Raw genomic sequence first — 26,945 nt, 5'->3', positions numbered from 1 at the left:
CACCGGGAGGAGGCCTTGGGGAAGACCCAGGACATGCTGCTGGGACTATGTCTCTCGGGTGGCCTGGGAACACCTCGGGATCCTGGAGGAGTTGGAGGAAGTGTCAAGGGAGTAGGAAGCTTTAGGGGTTCTCTCCTAAGACTGCTGCCCCCGTGAACCGGCTTCACAAAAGTGGATGAAAATGAATAAATAAATCTAATTAATTTTTTTAAATATGCACTACACCTATTAATAAAAAGTTGTTACTATATTGAAGATGACAATTTTGGTGAAAATGTTCTTTGTAGTACGCTACAGATATAAAAGCAGCATAAACATTAAAAGAATATAAAAAAGACTGTCTACTCCTATTTTATGATTGTTTAAAAGTGCCTTCGAGTTGTAAAAATGTAGTTTTATGTTTGTTGTCTCTTTTATGGTACTGAATACAGTTTGGCAGGGCCTCGTGTTACTCCTTTTGTTTGAAGATGAGTTTGACCTCAGCTCAAAGCTAATGATGTAATTACCCCACAAATAAATTCAATAAACTTTCCTCACTTCAGAGCCTATACCACAACCAGATAAACATGAACAAATAGGATGTGACTATTATGAAACTCGTTACCCAATAATGTTAATCTTTTTTTCTTTGTCTCTCTTTGTTAGGCCTCTTTACAGCCTGGGATCCAGCAAAACAGGTAAAATGATTTGAAGTACTTCATTTATTAATATACTGTCTGTTTTTAACATCTTCTTTTAACATTTTATATGACATCTTAAAATTATGGTAACTTTGACATGGTGTGAACTCAAGATTTCAGTCAACATGTTTGAATGACAAAGTGTAACAATTTTTATCATGTAGGAATTGTATATGAATTTCTGCAACTTGATTTATATGTTAACAAGGGATGAAAAAAATACAAAGCATGAATTTCCACCTTTAAGTGGATCTGTAGGCCATAATCAAATTGTACTATTAAAATTCATACAATTGCTTTATTGTACCATGAGGTGCCACTTACCAACCTCAAACGTATCGATGGGAATTTTTGGAGGAAAATTTGGAGGAAATTAGTAGATAATTGAAACTACTGCACAATCGTTCACGACTTTGGTCTGCAGAAATGTTGAGTTCATATCAAACAATTTGTAATAACAGATAAAGCAATACTGAAAAAGAAATAATAACAAATTACTGTTAGATCCAATATAATCAGCACAGAAATCAAGTTTTTGCAATCTTTCTGTAAATTCAGTGTGGGATTAGGTTTGTTGTCAGTAAATCTGAGGTTAAAACTAAACTGAAAGGGGACCAAGTTCTTACTGACATGGTGTAGGACAGGGGTTCTCAAGCTCGGTCCTGGAGGACCGGTGTACTGCAGATTTTAGCTCCAACTTGCCTCAACACACCTGCTAGGATGTGTCTAGTTAGAGCTTGATTAGCTTGCCCAGGTGGCTCTGATTAGGGTTGGAACTACACTTTGCAGGTCAGTGCCCCTTCAGGGCCAAGTTTGAGAACCCCTAATTTGGAACTTAAAAATAAAGTTAATTCGCTTTTTCCTGTTGTGGGAATTAAAGACAGTTTATCAGCCACTTGTGTAACCCCTATGTTCTGACAACGTTCAAACACGGCTCAAACTGGTGATTCTGGCATGGGAGGTGAACACTCTAACGAGGAGGCTACAGAACGTAGCCTCTAGTGCCTAGTGTCACTAACGCACCTCGAGATGCTCGGGGGAGTGAAGTTTACCTACACAGCACTTACTTACTGGCCTCCATTGCACTAGCTTACCTTACTTCTTTCCGGGTCACGGCACCAATGTAACTGCTGAGGTCTGACTCACTTGCAGGCACAGAGTGGGGTGAGGACTGGTTATTCTGGCATGGGAGGTGGGGATATGAAAGCAACTGTATATTTCAAAGATCTTTTTCATTTTTCATTTGAGGGCAAAATTTTTTTTTAAATAGCTATGTTAGTGGCTGTTCACATGTCATATCAAAAAGTGTGTGGAAAGTGCAAAGTGCACCTTTATCTTCTCCATTTTCCATCCTGTGGCATCTGTCTTTGCTAGGCAACCATCAACTGTTCTTGCAGAGGATTACAGACTGTCAAACCATTGCTGCAGCTCTGAAACTAGTTTTATTTATGGAGAACATTTAAAAGCACTGCAGTGTTTAGGTGCGCTGTGTTTGTCTGAGGTAATTAGTTTACCGTTGTTACCGAAATGTGTGTATTCCATACAATGTTAGAAGCTGATTAGTTAGTTCTGATCACATGACTCTCAGTGCACTTGTGACATTCTGAAAAGTTGAGATGTTTCTAAGATGATGTGCCTGGAAAGCAAGTGTGTCATACCACACTCGCCTCTTGTCAACCATGTGAGCGTCTGTGCATGTTTGCGAGTGCAAGTCGCGAGACTCTGAAAATAACAAACTTGTATGCGAAAAAAACAAAAACAATATGCGAACGGACTCTTATGGTATTCAGATTTTAAACACTCCAACACCCCCTTCCTGCAGTAAGTGGGGTTGTAAATGTGTCACACATACCCTTAAACACAATATTGATGGTGGCTGAGGCCCCGTTTACACTAATACATTTTAGTTTTAAAGTGCATAAGTTTTGCTACGATTACGCCTTCTGTCCGCACTACCCTGTAGTTTTAGAGGCCCGAAAACAGAGCGTGTTGAAAATGCTGAAGAGGCCATTTTGCTTTAAAAACGCTGCTGCTCCATGTCAGTGTGGATGGGGGAAAACATCTGAAGACATCTAAGACATCTGAAAAGGAGGCGTAGCTGCAGTTATGGAGCTTTTTCCGTAGTATTAAGTGCACAAATTTTAGTCTTGCATCCTCTCCTTAAGTTCAGACTTCGCAAGATTGACATGGAAAACAAACTCCCGAGGACACATCGGGTAAATCTTTTAAGGGAACAGTGTACTTTACAACCTCATTCACTTCACCCAGGCTACATTGTTTCACGTTCTTAACAATAAAATGAATACAGGACATAAGGAACAGCCTAACAACTTTAAAGACACCAAACCTGTTGAGGCATCACAAAACTATATATTTATATGAGCGTCATCTTCACTGTTTGTGTATTTATAACAAAACGGAGCCTATAACATTACTGCCTCCTTTCATTTTTACTGAAAAATAATAAACACACCCTCTCTTTTGCTGAATATCAGATTTAATAATCAATAATGGCCCTTAAAAGTATAACTTACAATACGCTTATACAATATAGGAAGTAAAGGCAATCAGTCAAGTCAGATGTGCAGAATCAGTGTATGTGGTTACATAAATTAATATAATGACTTATCTTTCCGCTTAGCCAAAACACGTTACCTGAGAGTAAGTAATAAATCCAAAAGACCAAAGGGTCATTAAATAAAGACAAGATATATTGAATATCACATTTAAGAACTATAGTGAGATGAAATCCAGCGGTATATCCTTGATGAACTGTCCGATGTGCGCTGCTCTTTTCTGGAGAGCTGTGCTCAAAGCACCCGCTGACTGTCTGGAGCTCAGATGTCCGCATACACTGCAGCACATGAAAAAGTGTGTGTGTGGTCACGTGATGTGCATTTTCAGCGGCGTAGTGTGGACAGAGATCGGTTCCAAAACGCTGAACTGTGGATTGGTTTCGTTCTAAAACGCCATTTTAAAACTAAAACGTATTAGTGTAAATGGGGCCTGAGATAGAAGAGCAACTTCATTAACATCTGGCAGACAGCACCACGGAGTGTTACATATTTATCTATTATGTTCTATAGAGGCACATTCCACAGCTTGGCGTTTTGGAAAATAGAAAATTGGAAAGTTGTAATATCACCTCACCTACCGCAATGCCTAACCATGACCTTGTTGGTAGCACATGTTGGTAGCACAACATCTGGGTACCTGCTTGCCTACTGTTTTTTTCAATTACTATGAATTTGGACATACTAATTTACTAACCCTTAAGGTCACAAGAGAGAGAATTTATGAATGGGAGTAAAGGAATTCAACTGACACAAACTGGTCATGTGATAACGAAAACATGGCGAATGTCGTACATCCAAATTCTATTTGTACCACCAACGTTCATACTAAAACAATGTACATTACAAATGATCTTAATGTACATTCAAACTCAAATGTAGTACCTACTTGATTAGTATGTCATTTCAGACCTTTTGACTATTGTTTTTCTACGTTAGAATTGGTTGGCCAAAGATCAGATCATGGATTGTTTTTCTACATGATGTAAGAATATTTTCCCACCTGCACGCCTCTATCTATCCACTGGCCTTCAGAGCTGATCTTGAACCAGCGTCTGATGGCCGAAATCCCTTGGCAGCTCAGAGCGACTGCAGCATCAATCTCTGACCGCTGCTGAAGACAAACCGCAGCCACGAGTTCTTAGTCTCAGCACGTGTTCAGCGCGGCGCTGGATCACACTCTGATGAAACCCGACATGGAAATGTCCCGGGTGACAGATGCATTAACGCAGTCTCCATGGGTGGCGCTTCATCAGTATTCCTCTTGTACTGCAGCATTAGCAAACAAAACGGTTTAACTGACAGCAAAGTGCGCCTCTTTAATACGTGTGCGTGCAAAGGAGCACGCTGGAATGTGTTTATCAAGAAGAGAAACTATTCCCAGCAAAGATTATGAAGGTGATCCTCCATTGATATTCCTCCTCCCCTGTCCCCGAGACCCACAGATTCAAAGGGATTAATTTGAAGTTTTACATATTTTTGAGAGAGAGAGATCTTGCTAATATGACAATTCTGTCTTTAGTATTTCGTCTATATATCACTACAAATTTGCGGAAATTTTGTTCATTTTATCTCATAATTAATCACTTTATTAGAGAATGTTTCATTTGAAAATATTTTATACAAACTGGCCATGAAAATCTGCAGTTTGCCTAAATTTTTTTAATTTATATTTCTGCTCTGTGTATGTGTGAGTTTCCAGTGAGTACAAAATAATAAACTATTATAATAGTGTAGGGTCCAACCAGTTAGTCCAATGACAGTGTCTACTAATGGATGAAGGTTTACTGCATGTTCTGTCTTTCCAGTGCACAATGTTGATTTACTTTAAATTTAACTCGTATCTGACTCCAATTTTAGTATGAGGTGGTTTAGAATATGAATATATTTATCATTGTTTTATCTGACTCCATTTATAAAACACTGATAAAGTTATTTTGTTTCCTTTAACATTACTTTAGATTATGATTGAATATTCTCTCAGATTCATTATTGTATGTTATTCTCATTCATTCGGATTCCTATAACATCCTGAGTACTGGCCGAGTATACAATCTCTTAAGCACAAGCATGTCAGTCTTGGTCACTTAACAGTGGCAATTGACCGCTATCCTAAAAAGGCAGAACCCTACTTACTCAGATTAGGATATTTTTTATGCGGTCCCCATGGAGCTGCTATCTACTAAATCAAACAGAGCTACTGTATATAGTCATATAATGATCATTACTATAGAATTAAGCAGACCAGTCATACTTAAACCATTATTAACTTTGAGTAATCACTATACTATCCAAATAGTATCATAAGTTTAAAAGATGAAGGTCTATCCCCTTAGATGACTTTTTACAGTCAAGTTTTTATGAATTAATGCCAATGTATTAGTCGGACAGAACATCGTATAAAGTGTCACGCTGCTCCATCTACCATGTTTTAGTCCGTTACTAACCTGTACAGGGGCTTGTGGTGCTATGGACTTAACGTAATCTACCAGGGATAATAACACAAACTCTGTTTGAATAATTCAAAACATAACAATTTATTAGCCAGGTAAATGTGTATTATGCCAATTCATTCAGTCAATTCATAAATGATACGCATATGTATACCTGACTTCAAAATATACATAGCGTGAAACATGAAGCACATTGAACATATTTCATAAGTGGTCAGAAACTTGTAAATAACTCATGAAAGAATAAAGTTACGTTAAAACTAAGCACACCATTGCTTTTCTTGTGAAATCCCCAATAAGTTTGATCAAAGAACCTCTTCCTATTGAAAAATCTAAAGTTGGATCCAAGATGGCCAACTTCAAAATGGCCATTATGGTCACCTCCCATCGTGAAAACTTTGCCCCCTCACATATACTAATGTGTCACAAGCAGGATGTTAATATCACAAACCATTCCCATTTTATTAAGGTGTATCCATATAAATGGCCCACCCTGTATGTGTATGGGCTACCACACCTGTTGCCACTCTTGTCAGCTAAGAACAGGAAACTGAGAGTACAATTCGCACAGGCTCACCAAAATTGGACAATTGAATATTGGAAAAACGTTGCCTAGTCTGAGTCTCGATTTCTGCTACGACATTTGCATGGCAGCGTCAGAATTTGGCATAAATAACATGAAAGCATGGATCCTTCCTGCCTTGTATCAACAGTTCAGGCTGCTGGTGGTAATGTAATGGTATGGAGGATATTTGTATGCACACTTTGGCCCCATTAGTACCATTAGTACCGATTGAGCATTGTGTCAATGCCACAGCAGAGTATTGTTACTGATCATATCCATCCCCTTATGACCACAGTGTACCCAACTTCTGATGGCTTTTTATAGCAGCAAAACGCACCATGTCATGAAGCGTGAATCATCTCAGAATGGTTTCTGGAACATGTAAATGAGTTCACTGTACTCAAATGGCCTCCACAGTCACTAGATTTCAATCCAATAGAGCACCTTTTAGATCTGAAACAGGAGATTCACATCATGAATATGGAATCGGCAAATCTGCAGTAACTGCGTGAAGCTATCATGTCAATAAGGACCAAAATCTCTGAGGAATGTTTCCAGTACCTTGTTGAATCTCTGCCACAAAGGATAAGTTCTGAAGGCAAAAGGGGGTTTAACCCAGTAACACCAAGGTGTACCCAATAAAAGACATCTAGTTAGTTATTTCGATAGTATGTAAAACATCTAGACTACTTCTCTCACAATCCCCAAGTTGGTCTTCTTATTTTTCTGGTGTATATATTTTCCCTCAGCATTACATGCCATAATTCTATTTCATGTCCACAAATGTTGTTTGCCAACCTAATAGACTACAGATCTCAGGTTCACTTTCTCTAAAGCGCTGTAAAACAACACACCGATTAATTTAGCAGGGATTCCTAGAAATGTCCACGTGTTCTCATTTCATGCGAGTTCACTTTCATCCCAGTATGAGATCCATCATTTTCAGGACGTCGTCCAGTTCGGCAGGATTCAGGCCCTCGTAATGGAATTGGCAGGTTAAGCGGTGAAAGCTGCAGGTGAAATGAGCAGCTCGCAGGAAATAGGATCCATTAGCCTCCGGGGCGCAGGACTCAAGCACGGATACTCGGCTTCACACTTTAGTCCCTCACTTAGGGCTTAATTCATCTCCCCCGCTGAGCCTCCAGAGACCGCTAAACTGAAAGAGGACAGGAGGAACGGCAGGGTCACCTTTATCACACACCTCGTGTTCCCTGCTTGAACTCTTAAAGGGGGCATATTATTGTGCCTCTTTTTTCAAGATGTAAAATAAGTCTCTGGTGTTCTCAGAATGATTCAGACCGAAATACGTCAAATATCATTTCTAATAGCTTGTCGAATTTAAGTAAAAGTAGGCAGTTTTGTATGTGTGTGTGTGTGTCTCTTTAAATGCAAATAGGCTGCTGCTTTTCAGAAGAGGGTGGAGGCTTTGCAAACTACTCTGACAGAAACAACAAAACAAGCGAATCCAAGATCAGTTTTAAAGCTTTACATGTTCAAACTACACTCAGACAATGATTGAGAAGAAGAGATTACAACCTCTAGATGCACCACAATGTTTCTAAATGGTTATTTGATTAATATATTTAGTTGTTGTGCTGTCTTTGCAAAAAAAACATTACGTTATTAATACAGATCTCATATATCATCGCAGAAATCGTAAAAGTCTGTTCCGTGTCTATTTAGTGCATAATAAATATGCCTTTATGTACATTGGGATACATGTACATCGGGATAAACATTAAGAGCTCTCTGATTATGTATAGCATGTTAAGAACAACCAGGGCTCATTAGGCATATATCCTTCAGTCCACATGTAAAAATTCACTTAAACTTATGTTTGACTGACAATATTTTGGTAAAAATGAAGGCTATGAAGCAGTATGACACAAAAAAAAATTGTTCCTTTTTACATTAATAATATATACAAGACATAAGAAATGATTCTTTTTGAACAGTTCTTTGCAAAAAACCAAACAGCTTAAAGATTCTATTTGCAACTATTTTGTGTCTTTTGATTATTATCTGACTTTTAATCAAATATGGTCACATCGCCTATCTATTTCACTTCGGACAACTTTTCTGATGTAATCAGTTGGTTCAGTTACTTACTTTGTACAGTGTAATACTTGCAACACAGAGCCGTTTGGTTCAAGTATGACGAAGCATGGTTCCACAAATAAGATAAAAGCAATGTAAAACCAGAAGAAAACTGTCACCATTAGTGTTGTGCTGGTTATTGAAAAATAGTAACTAGTTACAGTTACTAATTACTTCATTCAAAAAGTAACTAAATTACTTTATCGATTACTTAAACCAAAATGTAATGTGTTATCTGTTAAAAGTCATTTTTAATGCTCGCATTAATGCCGTTATAATGTCACTTCAGTGCTGCATGGAAAATACACTGTTGATCAACTTCACAGTTTTAATTCATTTGCATTCTCACAGCTAAAACACAAGAAAGACTTAACCAAAAAAGTCATTTTTAAACTGTAATTAATTTAAGTCAAACCAGCAGCACAAAAATAAAATAATATCACAAGGTTGTGAACCAGCTGAATAATATATTAACACAAAAAAAACTAAAGTTATTTCAACGTCATAAAAGTTGTTGTAATTAACCCTTAAACATGTTCTTGAGTAAGAAAATAGCGACAATATACAACAAACACAAAATCCTTGTGAAATAAATAAATAAAAGTAATCTGAATGATCATTCAGAATTAAGTTGATGAAACTCAGCACCAAATAAACTGCTATTATAGACAACCATACATTTTATGCATTTTAATAAAAATAATAATAATAACAGCTGCTCAAAAATGAAATCTGAGCAGTTTTCAAACTAACCACAAATTAAATGTGGCATGTCAACAGCTAATGGAAAGTAAGCTGTGTATATTCAAAGTGCAAAATCTGCTGTTGTACAATATAACAGCTATAAAAATATGTTTTACAATAAAAAATAAATCACTGCATTTTTCTTTCGCAATACAACGCTATACATTTACATAACGTGTTCTTAAATATTACAGAAATGTGTGTCTGTGTCTACTAAACCAATCAATTTTGTTATACAGACAACAAATGTGTGATTATTTATTTGAAACTACAAACATAATATTATTACTCTCTCTCTCCCGCTAATACACTTAGGGAGTACTCACACTATGCTATCCGAACCCAGGCCTGTTTCCAGGGTCGTTTGAGAAGTGTGAATGCTTTGAATCGGGCTCAGGCACGGTTCATTAGGCTGGCCCTGGTCCTGGTCCGCAGTTCACTTGGGCTTTGGCGTGGTATGCTTGTGTGTGAGTGCAAAACATACCTGAGCCCGAAACTGAAAGCGAGAAGTGACTTTTAAGGCACTGTTTTATATGGATTTCTTAATCATTCTTACTGTTTAATGAACGCAAACTGTCGTAGTTTATTAAATATGCAAACTCCTCACTGTACGACAGCTGCACCTTCGGCAAACCTCATAATTCCTGCAGCATGAGAACTTTATGATTGTTTATGAGCGTCAAAAGTGGCTGATCTGTTCAGCAAAATATTTGACTGTGTCATTGCATATCTTCGGGGGAGACGGGAGGGGGTACAAGCGTGCTTTGGCCCAGTTCAAGGCAACTGTACATATTGTGAGTATGCCCTTAGCCTGTCTTGCGCTCCTAGTTTCTCTCGTCCAGTCTGGTGCCTCTTTCGCGACGCGTCTTCTTTACAGTGGTTAGTTGGCATCCACCAATACCACAATGCCTCGCAGCTGTAAACAGGAAAATGTAGCCTAGACTGCAGTCAAAATGAATGAACTTACCAAGTAACAGACAAACACATCATATCGTAATGATAACAGAGTTAGTATATTTAAAAAGTAATACGTTACAGTATTAGTTACTGTCAAAAGTAATGCCGTTACAGTAACGCATTACTAAGAACACGTTATTACCCAACACTGGTCACAAGTGCACTTTTCTCTTACGCTTGATTTTGAAAACACTATTTTTGGTAAATAAGTAAAAGTAAAATTATAATAAGATCCTCTTTCTACATCACTAGGGGAGCAAAATATGAAGAGTGTATTTTTTCACATGCTTGCAGGGAAAATCTTAACAAAAAAAAGATACCGGGCTGTTCTTTTTCACCTTTGCTAATGCACTGGACAATTATACAATTACAATTATAGGGCTTAAACATAGAAAGATTTGATTAGTTTATTTTTCTTAGCAATTGTATGTGTCTGCTCAAACTGGTCTATTTTTTATTGCAGTGGGATCCTCAAGGAAGTCCTCAGACTGGTTTATCGGCTACTTTGCTTCCTCATGGTGCTCCACATCCTGCACAGACGCTTCATCGCTCCTCTGTTCCAGATTCAGAGGCTTTCCACTTAGGCAAGCCGGACCCCTATGACCTCTATGAGAAGTCACGGGCTATATATGAAAGCAGACGTAAGTCAGAGTTTTTGGTGAGCGATTTCTAAAAATAAAATTGTTTCAATTCTTAGTTTACTAATATAATATAATATGATATAATATGATATAATATAATATAATATAATATAATATAATATAATATAATATAATATAATATAATATAATATAATATAATATAATATAATTACTATTTTTATTAGCAAATTCGAATTACCGGTACTGGTATAAAATAATTATTTAGTCTATATAATATAATATAAATATAAGTGGGTTCCCAAAGTCATGAAAACACTGAAAATATAGTATAATGGCTATATTACTTATAATAAAAAAATGTGTGAATGTGTACTGGTTTTATTATTTAATAATGTTTTATATTAATATATTTAATATAATAAAGAGTGTTTCATTACTGCATGAACTGATTTTATTTAAAGACAAAATTCTTTTAGTTATTATAGATGTATATTATAATATACATTAGTATTCAAGTTGTCAACAGTAAACATAAAAAAGCATATTTCTAAAGGTGCTGATGACTTAAAATTTTCACCAGATGATGATAACCAAATAAATAGATATACTGTATGAACAGAAAACAATATTAATTAATTTACAACTAAGTTATATGTAATAAAATTAAATGACACAGGAAAAAAAAGTATTGAACACGAGGAAAGGAAGGTGTAGTAAGGCAGTGAAAGCCCAGACAGCAGCTGAAATCTCTCAGTAGTTCTTCAGCATTTCTCTGCCCTTCGTCATTGTACAATAATATTCGCCGCTTCAGTCCAACATCTACATAATCAGGATGATGAAGATCAAACCAGAGTGGACATTTCAGCAAGACAATGATCCAAAACACAGCCAAGAAAACTCCCAAATGCTTTCAAAGAAAATCAAGCTATAGAATGGCCCAGCCAATCACCTGACTTGAATCCAATAGAGAATACAAAATAAAGATCAATTGGGATAGAGACCCACAAGATTTTTACACTCTGTTGAAGTCTGTGAAAAACTCACACCTGAGCATTTCATGTGACTTCATTCTCCATATGAGAGCCGTCTTTAAACTGCCATCACCAAAAAAGCCTATAAAAATAGTCAAAACTTTTTAGAAACTATTTGAGAGTTTCCCTGGCTATGTTTTGGATCATTGTCTCGCTGAAATGCCCACTCTGGTTTGATCTTCATCATCCTGCTAATGTAGATGTTGTACTGAAGCAGCGAATATTTGTTTACACTGAGGAAGGGCAGAGGGTTGCTGAAGAACTACTGAGAGATTTCACCTCAGCTGCTATCTGGGCTTTCACTGCCTTTCTACACCTCCTCATCTTCATGTTTTCAATACTTTGTCCCTGAGTCATTTAATTTTATTACACATAACTTAATTTGTAAACTAATTAGATTTGTTTTGCAGATATACATTTCTTAGGTTTATACGTTTATATATATATAAACACACACACACACACACACGCGCACACACACACACACACACACACACACACACACACACACACACACACACAGTTGAGGTCAGAATTATTAAACCCCCTTTGAATTTTTTTTTGCTTTTTTAAATATTTCCTAAACGATGTTTAACAGCAAGGAAATTTTCACAGTATGTCTGATAATATTTTTTATTTTGGAGAAAGTGTCATTTGTTTTATTTCAGCTAGAATAAAAGCAGTTTTTAATTTTTTAATAAAAAATTTTTAAGGTCAAAATGTTTAGCCCCTTTAAGCTATTTTTTTCGATAGTCTACAAAACAGGCCATCATTATACAATAACTTGCCTAATTACCCTAGCCTGCCTATTTAACCTAATTACCTAGTTAAGCTTTTGAATGATACGGTAAGCTGTATAGAAGTGTCTTGAAAAATATCTAGTTAAATTATATTTACTGTCATCATGGCAAAGATAAAATAAATCAGTTATTAGAAACGAGTTACTAAAACTGAAATGTGTTGAAAAAAAAAAAACCTTCTCTCGGTTAACCAAAAAAGGGGGAAATATAAACAATTCGGGGGGCTAATAATTCTGACTTCAACTGTGTGTATGTATACAGTTGAAACCAGAAGTTTACATACACTCTAAAAAAGGAACATAACCTTTTTTTTAAACGTCTGATGGTAAATCATACTAAACGTTTACTATTTTAGGTCCATTAGGATTACCTAAATCATTTACATTTGCTAAATGCCGGAATAATGAGAGAATTTGTTTGAGAATTTTTATTAATTTCTAGAAAGTCAAAAGTTTACATACATTTCCTTGTTTTTTTTTTTTTTTAGCTTTCTTTTGAACTGTATAACTTTAGTCAACTATTTTGGGTATCCTTCACAAGCTTCTCACAATAGTTTGAAGGAATTTTTTCAGTCTTGCTCACACAAGCCTTTTTAACTATGCCCACAAATTTTCCATAGGATTGAGATCAGGGCTTTTTGATGGCCTCTCCAAAACATTCACTTTGTTGTCCTTAAAGCACATTTTAACTAATTTGACTATGCTTAGTGTCATGGTTTTATTGGAAAACCCATTTGTGGCCAAGTTTTAATTTCCTGACTGATGTCTTGAGATGTTTCTTCAGTTTTTCTACATAACGTTCTTTCGTCATGATGCCATCTATCGTGTGAAGTGAGCCAGTCCCTTTTGCAGCAAAACAGCCCCACAACATGATGCTGAAATCCCCATACTTCACTATTGGGATGGTGTTCCTAGGCTTGTAAGCTTTCCCCTTTGTCCTCCAAATGTAACACTGGTCATTATGGCCAAACAATTCAATCTTAGTCCATCAGACCACAGGACATGTCTTCAAAAATTATTATTTTTTCCAGTGTAGTTTACCAAACTGTAATCTGCCTTTTTTTGTTGTTGTTGATTCTGGCTTGTTGATTTTCCCATGTTGTCACAAAAGGATGTTTGAGGTTTTTTCTTAAATACTATTATACAGTTGTGCCTCCAATTAACTCAAATGTTGTCAATTAGCCACTCAGAAACTTTTAAAACCTTGACAGCATCATCTGAGCTTTTTCAGAGGCAGAATAATCTTGTTGTATGTAAACTTGAATTTGAAGAAAAGTCATAACAATTTCTCAAAAAAATATCTCTCTCATTATTCTGCTATTAAGCATAACAGAAACAAATTTGATAATCCTAACTTACCTATAAGAGAAAAAGTTTGGTCACATTGACGTCTTATATGTATGTATATATATCTATATCTATATCTATATATATATATATATATATATATATATATATATATATATATATATATATATATATATATATATATATATATATATATATATATATATATATATATATATATATCACAGTAAATTATTACTGAATTGGGATGAATATAAATTAAAATAAAATTTCCAATATAAAATATCCATGACAAAAATCACAAAAATAAAAACGAATTAGCTCTATATTTTATATTTAAAAATGAATATCGAATCATTGCTGAATTATCTATCATTGCTGTCTACTTTTCTATTTTAAAAATATGTTTTTAACATTATTAATAATGTCAATACAAGTGAAAAATCACTACCACGCTTCACTACTATCATCACCAAATAATAATAATAATTATAATAGTAATAGTTGTAGTTTTCTTCAGCCCAATAATAATTTCCTTTTCATTTCTTTTCACTTTATGGTGAAATCGCCTTTAAAATTCACAACAGCTTCCTTGAGATTGTTCCTTCCACACGTGAGCCTAAATAAAGCACAAATCCAGTCCAAAGTATTTATGAATAATGTCAGTGTCTGAATGTGTCGTTTGTCACCCGCACAGAGCCGCTTCCTCCTCGGACGCTGACAGACTCTACAGGCAAGTCTTCTTTTCCTCTACATGTCACAAACACACGCTCTCAGTCACTTCTGTATGGCTAATTTATGTAACCCGCGTGGCTTTAGTGCTCTATATTTAGATCTGTGTCTGCACTGTACTCTTATTCTCCACTCCATCAGGAGGTTGAGCACGCCGGTGTGTGAGCTGACCTACATAACTCAGCTTATGGAGATCCGATGTTCCTCAAGAGCTCCTGCTAACATGAGCAGATCACAAAGACCAGTGTGGCGTCAGTGTGTCACTATGCTGTTGCTAGGATGTTCTGGGTAGATGTTACACAGCTGTAATGTGGTTGCCAAGGTATTCTGGGTATATACTAATGCTATCTGGTTGCTGGAATCTTCTGGGTAGATGATATGAAGTTGCTATGTGGTTGCTAGGGTCCTCTGAGTAGATGGTAAGCAGTTGCTATGTGGTTGCTAGGGTCTTCTGAGTAGATGGTAAGCAGTTGCTATGTGGTTGCTAGGGTCTTTTGGGTAGATGCTAGGCAGTTGCTATGTGGTTGCTAGGGTCTTCTGGATAGATTCTTTCTGGTTGCTGTGGTGTTCAAGGTAGATGCTGGAAAGTTGCTATGGTGTTCTGGATAGATGCTAGGAAGTTGCTATGTGGTTGCTAGGGTGTTCTGGGTAGATGCTAGGCTGGGGCTATGTGGTTGCTTGGGTGTTCCTGGTACTGTAGGTAGGCCGTTGCTCGGGTGTTCTAGGTAGATGTTATGCAGTTGGAATGTACTTGCTAAGGTATTCTGGGTATGTACGTATGCTATCTGGTTGCTAGGATCTTTTGGGTGGATGCTATGAAGTTGTTATGTGGTTGCTAAGGTGTTCCGGGTAGATGGTAAGCGGTTGCTAGGGTATTCTGGGTAGATGCTATCTGGTTGCTGTGGTGTTTAAAACAGATGCTAGTAAGTTACTATGTGGTTGCTAGGGTGTTCTGGGTAGAGGCAAAGCAGTTGCTATGTGGTTGCTAGGGTCTTCTGGGTAGATGCTTAGCGTTGCAATGTTGTTGCTTGCATGTTCTGGGTAGATGCTTGGCAGTTGCTATGTGGTTGCTAGGGTGTTCTGGGTAGATGCTATCTGGTTGCTGTGGTGTTCAAGTTAGATGCTTGGAAGTTGCTATGTGGTTGTTAGGGTGTTTGGGTAAAAGCTAGGCAGTCAGTTGCTACGGTGTTCTAGGTAGATGCAATGAAGTTGCAATATGGTTGCTAGGGTAGATGTTAAACAGTTGCTATGTGGTTACTGGAGTGTTCTAGCTAGATGCTAGGCAGTTGCTAGGATGTTCTGTGTAGATGCTAAGCTGTTACTATGTGGTTGCTAAGGTGTTCTGGATTGATGCTTTCTGTTTGCTAGGGTGTTCTGGGAAGATGCTAGGAATTGCTATGTGGTTGCTAGGGTGTTCTGGGTAGATGCTAGGTTGGTGCTATGCAGTTGCTAAGGTGTTCTGGGTACACAATAGGCAGTCAGTTGCTGAAGTGTTCTGAGAACATGATAAGTAGTTGCCATGTGGTTGCTAGGGTGTTCTGTGGTGATGCTATCTGGTTGCTAGGGTGTTCTCGGTAGATGCTAAGCAGTTGCTATGCGGTTGCTGGTGTGTTTCTGGTAGATGCCAGGCTGGGTGCCATGCGTTTTTTAAGCTGTTCTTAGAGCATTATAGGCAGTCAGTTGCTAGGGTGTTCTGGGTAGATGCTAAGCAGCTGCTATGTGGTTGCTAGGGTCTTCTGGGTAGATGGTAGGCAGTTGCTTTGTGGTTGCTAAGGTGTTCTGGGTAGATGCTATCTGGTTGCTGGGGTGTTCTGGTTAGATGCTAGGAAGTTGCAATGTGGTTGCAATGGTGTTCTGGGTAGATTCTAGGTGGTTGTTCGTTTGTTCTGGGTAGATGGTGTGGTTGCTAAGGTGTTCTGTGTAGATGCTATTTGGTTGCTGGGTGAATGCTAAGCGAGTGCTTTGCAGTTAAGGTGTGCTAAGGAGGTGTTCCTGGTACATGATAGGTAGTCAGTTGCTCGGATGTTCAGGGTAGAGGCGAAGTAGTTGCTATGTGGTTGCTAGGGTCTTCTGGGTAGATGCTTAGCGTTGCAATGTTGTTGCTTGGATGTTCTGAGCAGATGTTAGGGAATTGCTATGTGGTTGCTATGATGTTCTGGTTATATGGTATCTGGTTGCTAGGGTCTTATTGGGTAGGTGCTAGAAGGTTGCTATGTGGTTGCTAGGATCTTCTGGCTAGATGGTAAGCAGTTTCTATGTGGTTGCTAGGGTCTTCTGGCTAGATGGTAAGCAGTTTATATGTGGTTGCTAGGGTCTTCTGGGTAGATACTAAGCAGATGCTATGTGGTTACTAGTATATTATAGATGGATGCTAAGCTGTTACTGTTCTGGATAGATGCTAAGTAGTTGCTTTGTGGTGGCTATGTAGGGTGTTCTGGTAAATGCTAAGCAGTTGGTATGGGGTTACTAGTGTGTTCTGGCTAGATGCTGGACATTTGTTATGCACTTGCTAGGGTGTTGTGGGTGGTTGCTAAACTTAAAGTCAGAATTATTAGCCCCTCTGTTCAATTTTTCCCCCAATTTATTTTATTTATTTCCAAGTATAAATTTTAATAGCTCATTTTTAATAACGGATTTGTTTTATCTTTGCCATGATGACAGTAAATAATATTTAACTAGATATTTTTTCAAGACACTTCTAAACAGCCTAAAGTGACATTTAAAGGCTAGACTAGGTTAATTAGGCAGGTTAGGGTAGTTAGGCAAGTTATTGTATAACAATGGTTTGTTCTGTAGACCAGGGGTTCCCAAACTTTTAAGCCTGTGACCCCCAAAATGACAATGCCAGTGACCTGTGACCCCAAATATCCTATGAAGTGGTTATATATACAGAAACCTTGCATGCAATAGCGTATATACACCAATAGACCCAAGTCTAATCTTCGTTTTATTTTTTTAATGCATGTCAGTGCTGTAAGTGTGCCAGAAAGTTTAATCGTTATAAAAATCAATCTGCTTCATCTGACACTATTGCTGTTTCTTTAATATACTGTAATTACCCCAGGGGTCACAATCCAATACAACTAGGAACTATAAGCCACTATAGTAACTATATGGTATATAGTAACTATAAACAACTATTTTCATGGATAAAATATGGTAATTCCTATGGTTTAATAAAATAAATAGATTTTTGGAAAACACCAGGTGACCCCTCTTCATTCTCCTGCGACCCCCACTTTGAGAACCACTGCTGTAGAAAAAAATATGGCTTATGAGGGCAAATATTTTTTGTATTTTTTTTAAAATATAAACTGCTTTTATTCTAGCCAAAATAAAACAAATAAGACTTTCTCCAGAAAAAAAAAATATATATATAGCAAATACTGTGAAAAAAACTGAAGATAGTTATATGTCTTTAATAAAAACTTTTATTTGGTTAAAAAAGTCAAATTTCTAACCCTATGCCTAAATTAAAAATACATTTTTTTGTATTATTAACAATTAATTTCCTAATTTTAATCATTCTCAATAATAAAATTTATTTAATTCTGATTACTAAATAAATACTGTAATACAAGGTTGCCGAAAACGTCATCTGGAATTTTCCATATTTAGGTCATTATATGTCAAGTATGCTTTTTGTAGTCTTGTAATGTTATGGAATATATTAGTAAAAAATATGTTTATATATTCAGAGGTCTGCATTAATATTCTCTGACTATGATATTGTAACGCTTTCTATAGAACATATTCATTTAAATGGGAGATTTGTGTGGGGTGTACTTGTATATGCCAAGCACTCTATATGTTTACAAATTATATATTCAGATGTATATATTTTAATTGCATTTCTATATTCTGACAGTACATTCAGATTTTCATTTTTATTTTTTACAATAGAATTGTTATATACTAGTAATTAAAATACTCAATTTTTTCTAAGACAATAGGTTACACTCCAAAAAGAAAGCAGTGTTAAATCATTCCTGCTGTGTGTGTTTGTGTGTGTGATATCTGAACTGTGTTTGTGGTTGTTTAGGTGTGGAGTATCAGGAGGTGGAGGTGCACCTGCTGAGGGAGAAGACCGGCTTCGGCTTCAGGATTCTGGGTGGAGACGAGGCGGTGCAGGCTGTGAGTCCGGAGGCCCGTGACAAGGCTCGTATGGGGCAGAATAAGCAGATACTGGTTCATATCTGTACAGCTCCACGAGCAGCAGATGGAAACACACCTGACACACTCTTTTTCTGTTCCATTCAGCTACTTACAGCACGTTACAGTAGCAGTATTGTTTTGTCTGTCTGTCTTTCTTTGGGCATGTAGCATTATAATTTGATTGTTTATGAGTATAGTGATCATAGTCGTGTATTAAAAGATTATATACAGTTCACGCTTTAGTCAAATCTAAATTACGAAACATTTTTTTCAATATATTTTATTTATTTGCTGTAACTTTTGATATATCCAATGCATCTTTGCTGAATAACAGTATTGAGTTGAAAAGCAAGATACATAAAGACTTGTGTACACTTTATGATTTATGACCGACTTTGTCCATTAAGCTTTTAAAGCAAAATTATGTATATTTTAAGTATTGCAGTTGATTAATTGTTTAAAAATATGTAACACTACATCACGATTGATTGTACAATCACTGGCCACTTTATTAGGTACACCTTCCTAGTACCTAGTTGGACCCCCTTTTGCCCTCAGAACTGCCCTAAACCTTCGTGGAATAGATCCAATAAGGTACTGGAAATATTCCTCAGAGATTATGGTCCTTATTGACATGATAGCATCACACAGTTGCTGCAGATTTGTCGGCTGCACATCCATGATGTGCATTTTATAGTCCCACATCTTAAAGGTGCTTTATTGGATTGAGATCTGATGACTGTGGAGGACATTTGAGTACAGTGAACTCATTGAAAGTTGAATCACGCTTTATGACATAGCACGTTACCCTGCTGGGAGTAGCCATCAGAAGATGGGTACACTGTGGTCATTAAGGGATGGACATGATCAGCAACTATACTCAGGTAGGCTGTGGTGTTGACACGATGCTCAATTGGTACTAATTGCCCCAAAGTGTGCCAAGAAAATATCCCCCACTCCATTACACCACCACCAGCCTGATACTAGGCAGGATGGATTCATGCTTTCATGTTGTTGATGCCAAATTCTGACCCTGCCATCTGAATGTTGCTGCAGAAATCGAGACTTATCAGACCAGGCAACGTTTTTTCAATCTTTAGAATATGCTAAATCACTGTCAAATTTTGGTGACCCTGGGTGAATTGTAGCCTCAGTTTCCTGTTCTTAGCTGAAAGAAGTGGCACCCAGTGTGATTTTCTGCTGCTGTAACCCATCTGCCACAAGGTTGGACATGTGGTGCATTCAGAGATGCTCTTCTTCATGTCTAGCCTAAATGCATTGAGTTGCTGCCATGTGATTGGCTGATTTGAAATTTGCATCAACATTGGACAGGTGTACCTAATAAAGTGGCTGGTTAGTATATATCTCAGAGTATAGATCATTTTGAACAATTAAACAATTAAAAAGAAATTTAATCTAATATATGAAGTTACAATTTCTCATTACTATAACTCATAGCATGATATTTTCATTATAATGCCCAGCCCTATTTCCCCACCAAATTGAAGCTTACGTTTTACTTAAATTGCCCCTTTTTTGTCGTTTGCAATTTTAGTTTTTCTTCTTTTATGTCAGGGTACAGATTGTTCCATCTGCCTGTGACGAGGCACAAATCTGTGATTGGGTGTTTTATGTGTCAGTCAAAGAGCTACTTTTTGTGTAAATAGATCAATGTTTGTTTATTCATTAATTTATTTATTAATTAAATACATATTTAGACTGAAGTTAGTTGAAAAGTTAAAAAAGATAAAATAATTTTTGGAAATGTTTATATTTTTAATAGTTTTAGTTAAAGTTTGTTTTTTTCTGCTAATTCCTCATAAATATTAACAATAACACTAACCTTGTTCTGTACCATGGTAAATGAGTTAAAGATGAACAGCAACATGTTTACAATTTAAAATAAATGAACATTTGTCTAATAATCAGTTATTATTTTATTTATTTTAATAAAATAAATAAATGTGTACATAAATAAAAATACATAAATAAATGTGTTATGCTGAATGATGATCATTTTAGCCTTATTTTGTCCTTAAAATTAAAATACTTTTTGAATTATTTTGTTTGCTATGTAAAACCACATTATAAATTATTTTTTATTGGTTGCACTAACATCTTTGACCCATTAGCATTTGATACCATGAGTATATACCATAAGAACGTTAATGTGAAATACGTTTATTTACAGTCGTCTCTAAGCTAGTGGTTTTTGGTAATCCCTGATACTTTCATCTACTTTTCACAAATAAACACCAGCGCTTTCTGTCAAGATAATAGAATCTCATTAGCTAGTGAAGATAACTTTGTAAATCGTTGTCAGTATTATCAATTAGTATTATTATGAATGGATCAATGTTAGATGACATCAATGTGATGTCTGATTTCTCTCCACAGATTGTGATTGGAGCAATCATTGAGAATAGCCCAGCAGAGCGGGACGGCAGGCTGCGTCCCGGAGATGAGCTGGTCTCGGTTGACAGGATGCCTGTGGGGGGACGACCACATCGCTACGTCATCGACCTCATGCATGCGGCAGCTCGAAATGGACAGGTCACCCTGACGGTTAGGAGGAGAGTTCTGACGCAGCAGAGTAAGCCAAATACTACAGTATACTGTGTTTTGAACTGTTCCCTTAGTGTATGCCCACCGTCAAACACACAGGATTACAAATTATACAGTCGAGATCAACAATTTAAGACACTTAAAATGTGTAAAAGTTACATCTCTTGCACATCTCTAGGACATGACTAGTCTCTCAAGGATTTTCCAGAGATTTTCAGTCAGGTTTAGATCAGGACCTTGGGTTGCCGCTTCATCTTACAAAAATTTAAGGTGTTTTAATAAAAGTCTTTTACAAAATTCTGGCATTTCAAGAAAATGTAATCTCTTGTGATCAAAATTTGAGAACAGCAATGACTGTTTGTAGCAAAGAGAAATGTTACAACTGACATTTCTGAGGGTTATAGCTGTTAAAAATGTGTAGGAAGCAAACAGACCCTTACTTTGAATGACGTGAGCACACCTGCAGCTGCAGCACATCCCTAATCTCTCACACCACATCTATAGTCTCTCACTGGGTATCACTAGTCTCTCAAATGGCATCACTATTTTCTCACAGGACCCAATTTGTCTCTTATGGATTTTCCAGAGATTTTTTTAATCAGGTTTAGATCGGGACTTGGGGCTGCCTCTTCATCATTAAAAATTTGATGGAGTTTTAGAACAGTGTTTTACAAAATGGAGGAATTTCAAGAAAATTAAATAAAACCCTCTATTTTGCGGAAAACACTGTGATCAGAATTCGAGAACAGCAATGACTACACCAAGAAATTTTACAGGGGAAATTTCTAAAGGTTATTGCAGATAAAAATGTGTAGGAATTAAACAGACCCTTACTTTGAATGACTTCAGCACACCTGCAGCCACAGCACACGCCTAGTCTCTCAAATGACATCACTAGTCTGACACGCCACATCAGTAGTCTCTCAAATGGCATCACTAGTTGCTCAAAGGACTTATTTTTATAGAGATTTTCAATCAGGTTTAGGTCAGGGCTCTGGCCTGCCACTTTATTATTTCAGTGTTTTCAGCTTGAAGGAACTGCTTTACTTGTTTTGTTGTATGACAGGAACTCGCTGACCTCATGAAAACATACTGGCTGATTTTAAGAACCACATGTTGTTAAAGGAGCTTCTGACAAACATTGAACCTAAATGAGTTGGTGACACTATAGAGATGCAATATTCTTGTAATTAGACATTTGGAACAAGCTATTGCTCTTGCTATGGTTAAAAGGAGCTTTATTTTTAAATTGGCCTTTATTTGGTCAAGGAACGGCTCATCTTGCAAAATCAGTGAAAGCTAGAAAGTTGGGCTACCAGTTAAATAGGGTTTGCCAAAGAATTAAGGACATTACCACCAAATTACATCATGATGAATAACAAAAATTAAAAAATTATGCAGTACTGTTATGAGCAGAAAAAATAAAAAAGGAAATTAGTCAATTAAATATTGAAAAGGGAACTAAAACCAAATATTTTCTAAATAATATTTTACACCCAATTCTAAGATTCATTTGAGGCAGTTTCTATTAAATTGATTTCATCATATTTTGTTCAACTATGACTATTTCTACTTAAAGTTGGACCATTTAAACTAAATCTACAGCAAACTGCATATTTTTACTTATTCTTAAGGTTTCTCCATATTCTAACTACATCATACTATATAAGTCATAAAAGCAAACCGTTTTATTCCAAATGAAAACCATTCAGATCTGATGGTTGATTGACATTATGATGTAAATCAGCATGAATGCGAGTCAGTAATATCTGTGTCTCTTTTCTCTATTAGTCTGTGTGTGTATTGACTGACATTGTGTTTGCTGCCACCTGCAGGTCAACCGTGTGAGGAGAACGGTGGTTCAGCCAATCAGAACAGCTCTCCTCGAGGTCACGCTGTCTGTCCGGTCAACCTGCCGCCCACCACTGATGTGGTCATTCACCGTAAGGAAAGTGAAGGCTTCGGCTTTGTCATCATCAGCTCCCTCAACCGTCCAGAGACCACAAACACAATAAGTGAGTCCTTTTACACTGCTGTCAGTCTGATGATCCGGTCAGCGTTCATAATGCAGGCTTTTATGAACACAAGCTCTTTATTGTTCCACACAATATTGTTGGAAGTACAGATTTATTGAAAGTCAGAGATGAAGTCTCTAGGTCCTTTATTAATATTTGGGTGGATCTTAGGATGCTTATATAGGATAACTTTTGGTTTATACCTTTTTTCATATAGTAAATGAAGCCTGTCTGGCCTATTTAATATCTGTTTAGTTTATACTTTAGTACAGGGGTCGGGAACCTTTTTTCAGCAAAGAGCCATTTTAGATTTTTTGGGCAAATGCATTTTTTTAAAGAACCGTTGGTGATATACTGTATATGAAGCATCACATGTTTCGCAAGTCCATGTATTAAGAAGGGATCATTTATAGATTTTTTTTTCTTTTCGCCATCACTTACTAATGTTGTTTGAATTTACGTGTGCAAGGTTACCATAGAAATGTAAGTTGCATGCCCCTTTATTGTTGTCGCGTTTCAAGTTAATTCACAGCACCGCACAACGCGTTGAAGCGTCCTTTTATTCTTATTCTTATTAATTTTGCTGTAAAAATATACAATAAAAAGGTCATTAGGAAACAATAAATTTTTTGAAGGGAGACAGTTGTAAAGCCACATATTTTTGGTCAAAGAGTCACATGTGGCTCCCGAGCCATAGGTTCCCTACCCATGCTACCCATGCTTTAATATATATATATATATATATATATATATATATATATATATATATATATATATATATATATATATATATATATATATATATATATGTGTGTGTGTGTGTGTGTGTGTGTGTGTGTGTGTGTGTGTTTGTGTAATGTAAATACGTATATATATAATGTGTGTGTATGTATGTATAAATATATATATATGTATGTGTATATATATGTGTGTGTGTGTGTGTGTGTTTGTGTATATATATATATATATATATATATATATATATATATATATATATATATATATATATATATATATATATATATATGATAGTACATACTGTATTTTAAACCAAATACCAATCAAAGTACACCCACCCCATCCCAACAGAGCCATACATACATCCATCTAAAGGTCATCAATCCAAGCCAATCTTTTATGATTTGTAGATTCATTAACGAATTTGCTATATAGCGTAGAAATGTTGTATTTGGCACTGGCATTTTTAACTGCAATTTCTTCTAAACTACTTAGGGTCGGGCACTGGTATGAATGAGTTTAAGAACTTATAAAATTATGGATCTGAAGTTTCTTTAAAAAATTAGGCATTTGAGGAATTTTTTATTCAATTCAATTCATCTTTATTTGTATAGCGCTTTTACAATGTAGATTGTGTCAAAGCAGCTTCACATAAATGGTCATAGTAACTGGATCAGGGTAGTTCAGTTTTTAGTGTTTAAGTTCAGTTCAGTTCAGCTCAGTTCAGTGTGGTTTAAAGTCATTACTGAGAGTCCAAACACTGAATAGCAAATTCATCGATGCATAGCCCTACCGATCCTGAACCATGCAAGCCAGAGGTGACAGCGGAGAGGGAAAAAAAACTTCACCGATAGGAGAGTGAAGAAAAAAAACCTTAAAGAGAACCCAGACTCAGTTGGGCAACCATTTTAGTTTCTCCGCTGGCCAAAAGTCAAAGCTGCAGTCTCAGCTATGGAGGCTGGAAGCTGGAAGCTTTATCTAAGGTCATCAGTATATTATCTTCATAAAGATCTGATCTCTTCCGTAAGCCTTTCTGAAACCGCAGCTTAAAACCCATGTCTGATTTCCCTTCTACGAATAATGCGTTACCCCAAATAGGACAGAATTAAGATAGTACTGGGGTTTCTCCCAGCTCAACCTGTGACATATGGCACGATAAAATGGTCTCTCAAATGACATCACTAGTTTTTCAGAGGATATTATTAGTCTCTCAAGGATTTTTCAGAGATTTTCAATCAGTTTTAGGTCAGGACTTGGGGCAGCCACTTTATCATTTAAATTTGAGGGAGTTTTAGAACTGTGTTTTACTAAATGCAGGCTTTTTAGAAAATTTATTAAATCCCTTTATTTTGGACATTTTGTACTACACAATCATTTCTTTTTTTATTAAAATGAACGTATCACTATATTTTTCCAACTAAAGTATGTGTAAAGTTTTTTTCTACCCAGTTTCATGAAACTCTCCATTGGTGTGTGTTTTGTAGCTGTGCCACATAAGATCGGCCGCATCATCGAGGGCAGTCCGGCCGATCGCTGTGGAAAGCTGAAGGTTGGCGACCGTATTATGGCTGTCAACTGTCAGTCTATTATCAACATGCCTCACGCAGACATTGTCAAGCTGATCAAAGACGCTGGACTCACTGTCACCCTGCACATCATCCCAGAGGAAGGTATGGTCATTTTTTTTTCATGGCCAATTGCCCTTTTAAAAAGCAAATTGGTCAGATAGATTGTATAACTTCAATATTGTTTTTTATCATTAAAAAAGTAGCAAGCAAAAATACCCATATAAAGCAAATACACTAAACCGGCTGAAGAAAAAGGAAACTTACAATCTTCCAGTAGGTGGTGCTTATAGAAAAGCAGGAATAACACCATTTCACTTTCCTAAAGACGCATTCAAGTCCACTGTGTTTTTGAAGCCCAGAATGTGTGCAGTAAAATGTTCTTTGAGTGGTTATTAATAATCTGTTCAATAATTGGTTAAACAGAACCCGGCTACCACTGCTGTTTACAAAAAGACTAACCGTACGTTCACACCGAAAGCGGCGAGAGCGTCCAAGGTCGCTCTGGCCGCCCTGGCGACAACGCTCTCTGCCTTTAGCTCCTCCGGCGAGAGCTACATTGATCTCGTACTTAAAGGAGCCGTTGCAGCATATCAGTTACATTCCTGCATAAAACATGTTTCTAGCGTGAAAATGTTGCGCACTTCTTATCAAATTCATACAACAATAGAAGATCAAGTTGCGTGTGGTGTGGCTTTGCTCTATTTATCCAATATGTGTCCATATGTCTGAAATATCCTGAAGCAGCAGTACTGTTTTGTACTGTCACATCGCGTGAGATTCCCGCTTTTTTAAGATAAATTTATATATCATTAATGAACATCAGTAACTCGCCAGTAACTTATCTAATGTATGTTCCTGTAGGAAAAAAATTTAAATAATTGGAAATCCGGCGACCGCAATAATCAAACCCTTGGGAACAACTGTGGTCGGAACCAAAGTTCACTGGTCTGTGTTCTCTGAACTGCTATCAAGCGATGGACGTCTTCATTTTGATTGCTTGCCGCCGAACCGCGTCATAGCTCATTACCATAAAGTTGACTTCATTTCAACTCTCCTCGACGCTCACGCCGGCGAAGACGCGCCGCGGTGTGAACGTACGGTCAATGTTTTCACATCAAACTCTTGAGAGCAGCAAGACTGAGTGAATGAGCTTCATTTTTTTTTAAATTCCATGATAAATCTGATTGAGTGCACCAATTGTTTTCATGCACAGCAGATTTCTTCCACGAGAGGATAAACAGATCTGCATGTGAGCCCGCCAGCTCTTTTTAAACACTTGTGCACTGTGCATCACATCACCTTCTCTCTACAGGGTGGGCCATTAATATGGATACACCTATATAAAATGGGAATGGTTGGTGAT

The 26,945-nt window shown here is 36.8% G+C and overlaps 1 protein-coding gene across 27 annotated transcripts in view; it reads left to right on the top strand.

Moving 5' to 3' along the window:
• magi2b (membrane associated guanylate kinase, WW and PDZ domain containing 2b) overlaps window positions 1-26,945 on the top strand; it is a 235,921-nt gene that overhangs the window by 174,004 nt on the left and 34,972 nt on the right. For 8 of the 27 annotated variants that reach the window (XM_073943137.1, XM_073943125.1, XM_073943124.1 and 5 more), the window contains 7 exons: window positions 646-677; window positions 10,533-10,710; window positions 14,507-14,542; window positions 18,584-18,699; window positions 21,094-21,289; window positions 23,097-23,276; window positions 25,499-25,684. In XM_073943137.1, the coding sequence (XP_073799238.1) occupies window positions 646-677; window positions 10,533-10,710; window positions 14,507-14,542; window positions 18,584-18,699; window positions 21,094-21,289; window positions 23,097-23,276; window positions 25,499-25,684 (924 nt within the window). Of the gene's footprint in view, window positions 1-645; window positions 678-10,532; window positions 10,711-14,506; window positions 14,543-18,583; window positions 19,187-21,093; window positions 21,290-23,096; window positions 23,277-25,498; window positions 25,685-26,945 lie in introns of all 27 variants that reach the window. The other 19 variants (XM_073943138.1, XM_073943131.1, XM_073943130.1 and 16 more) reach the window with 5 other exon arrangements.

Source organism: Danio rerio, chromosome 25, assembly GCF_049306965.1.
Source record: "Danio rerio strain Tuebingen ecotype United States chromosome 25, GRCz12tu, whole genome shotgun sequence".
Classification (NCBI taxonomy): Eukaryota; Metazoa; Chordata; class Actinopteri; order Cypriniformes; family Danionidae; genus Danio; species Danio rerio.
This window is presented reverse-complemented; position numbering and strand designations above follow the sequence as displayed.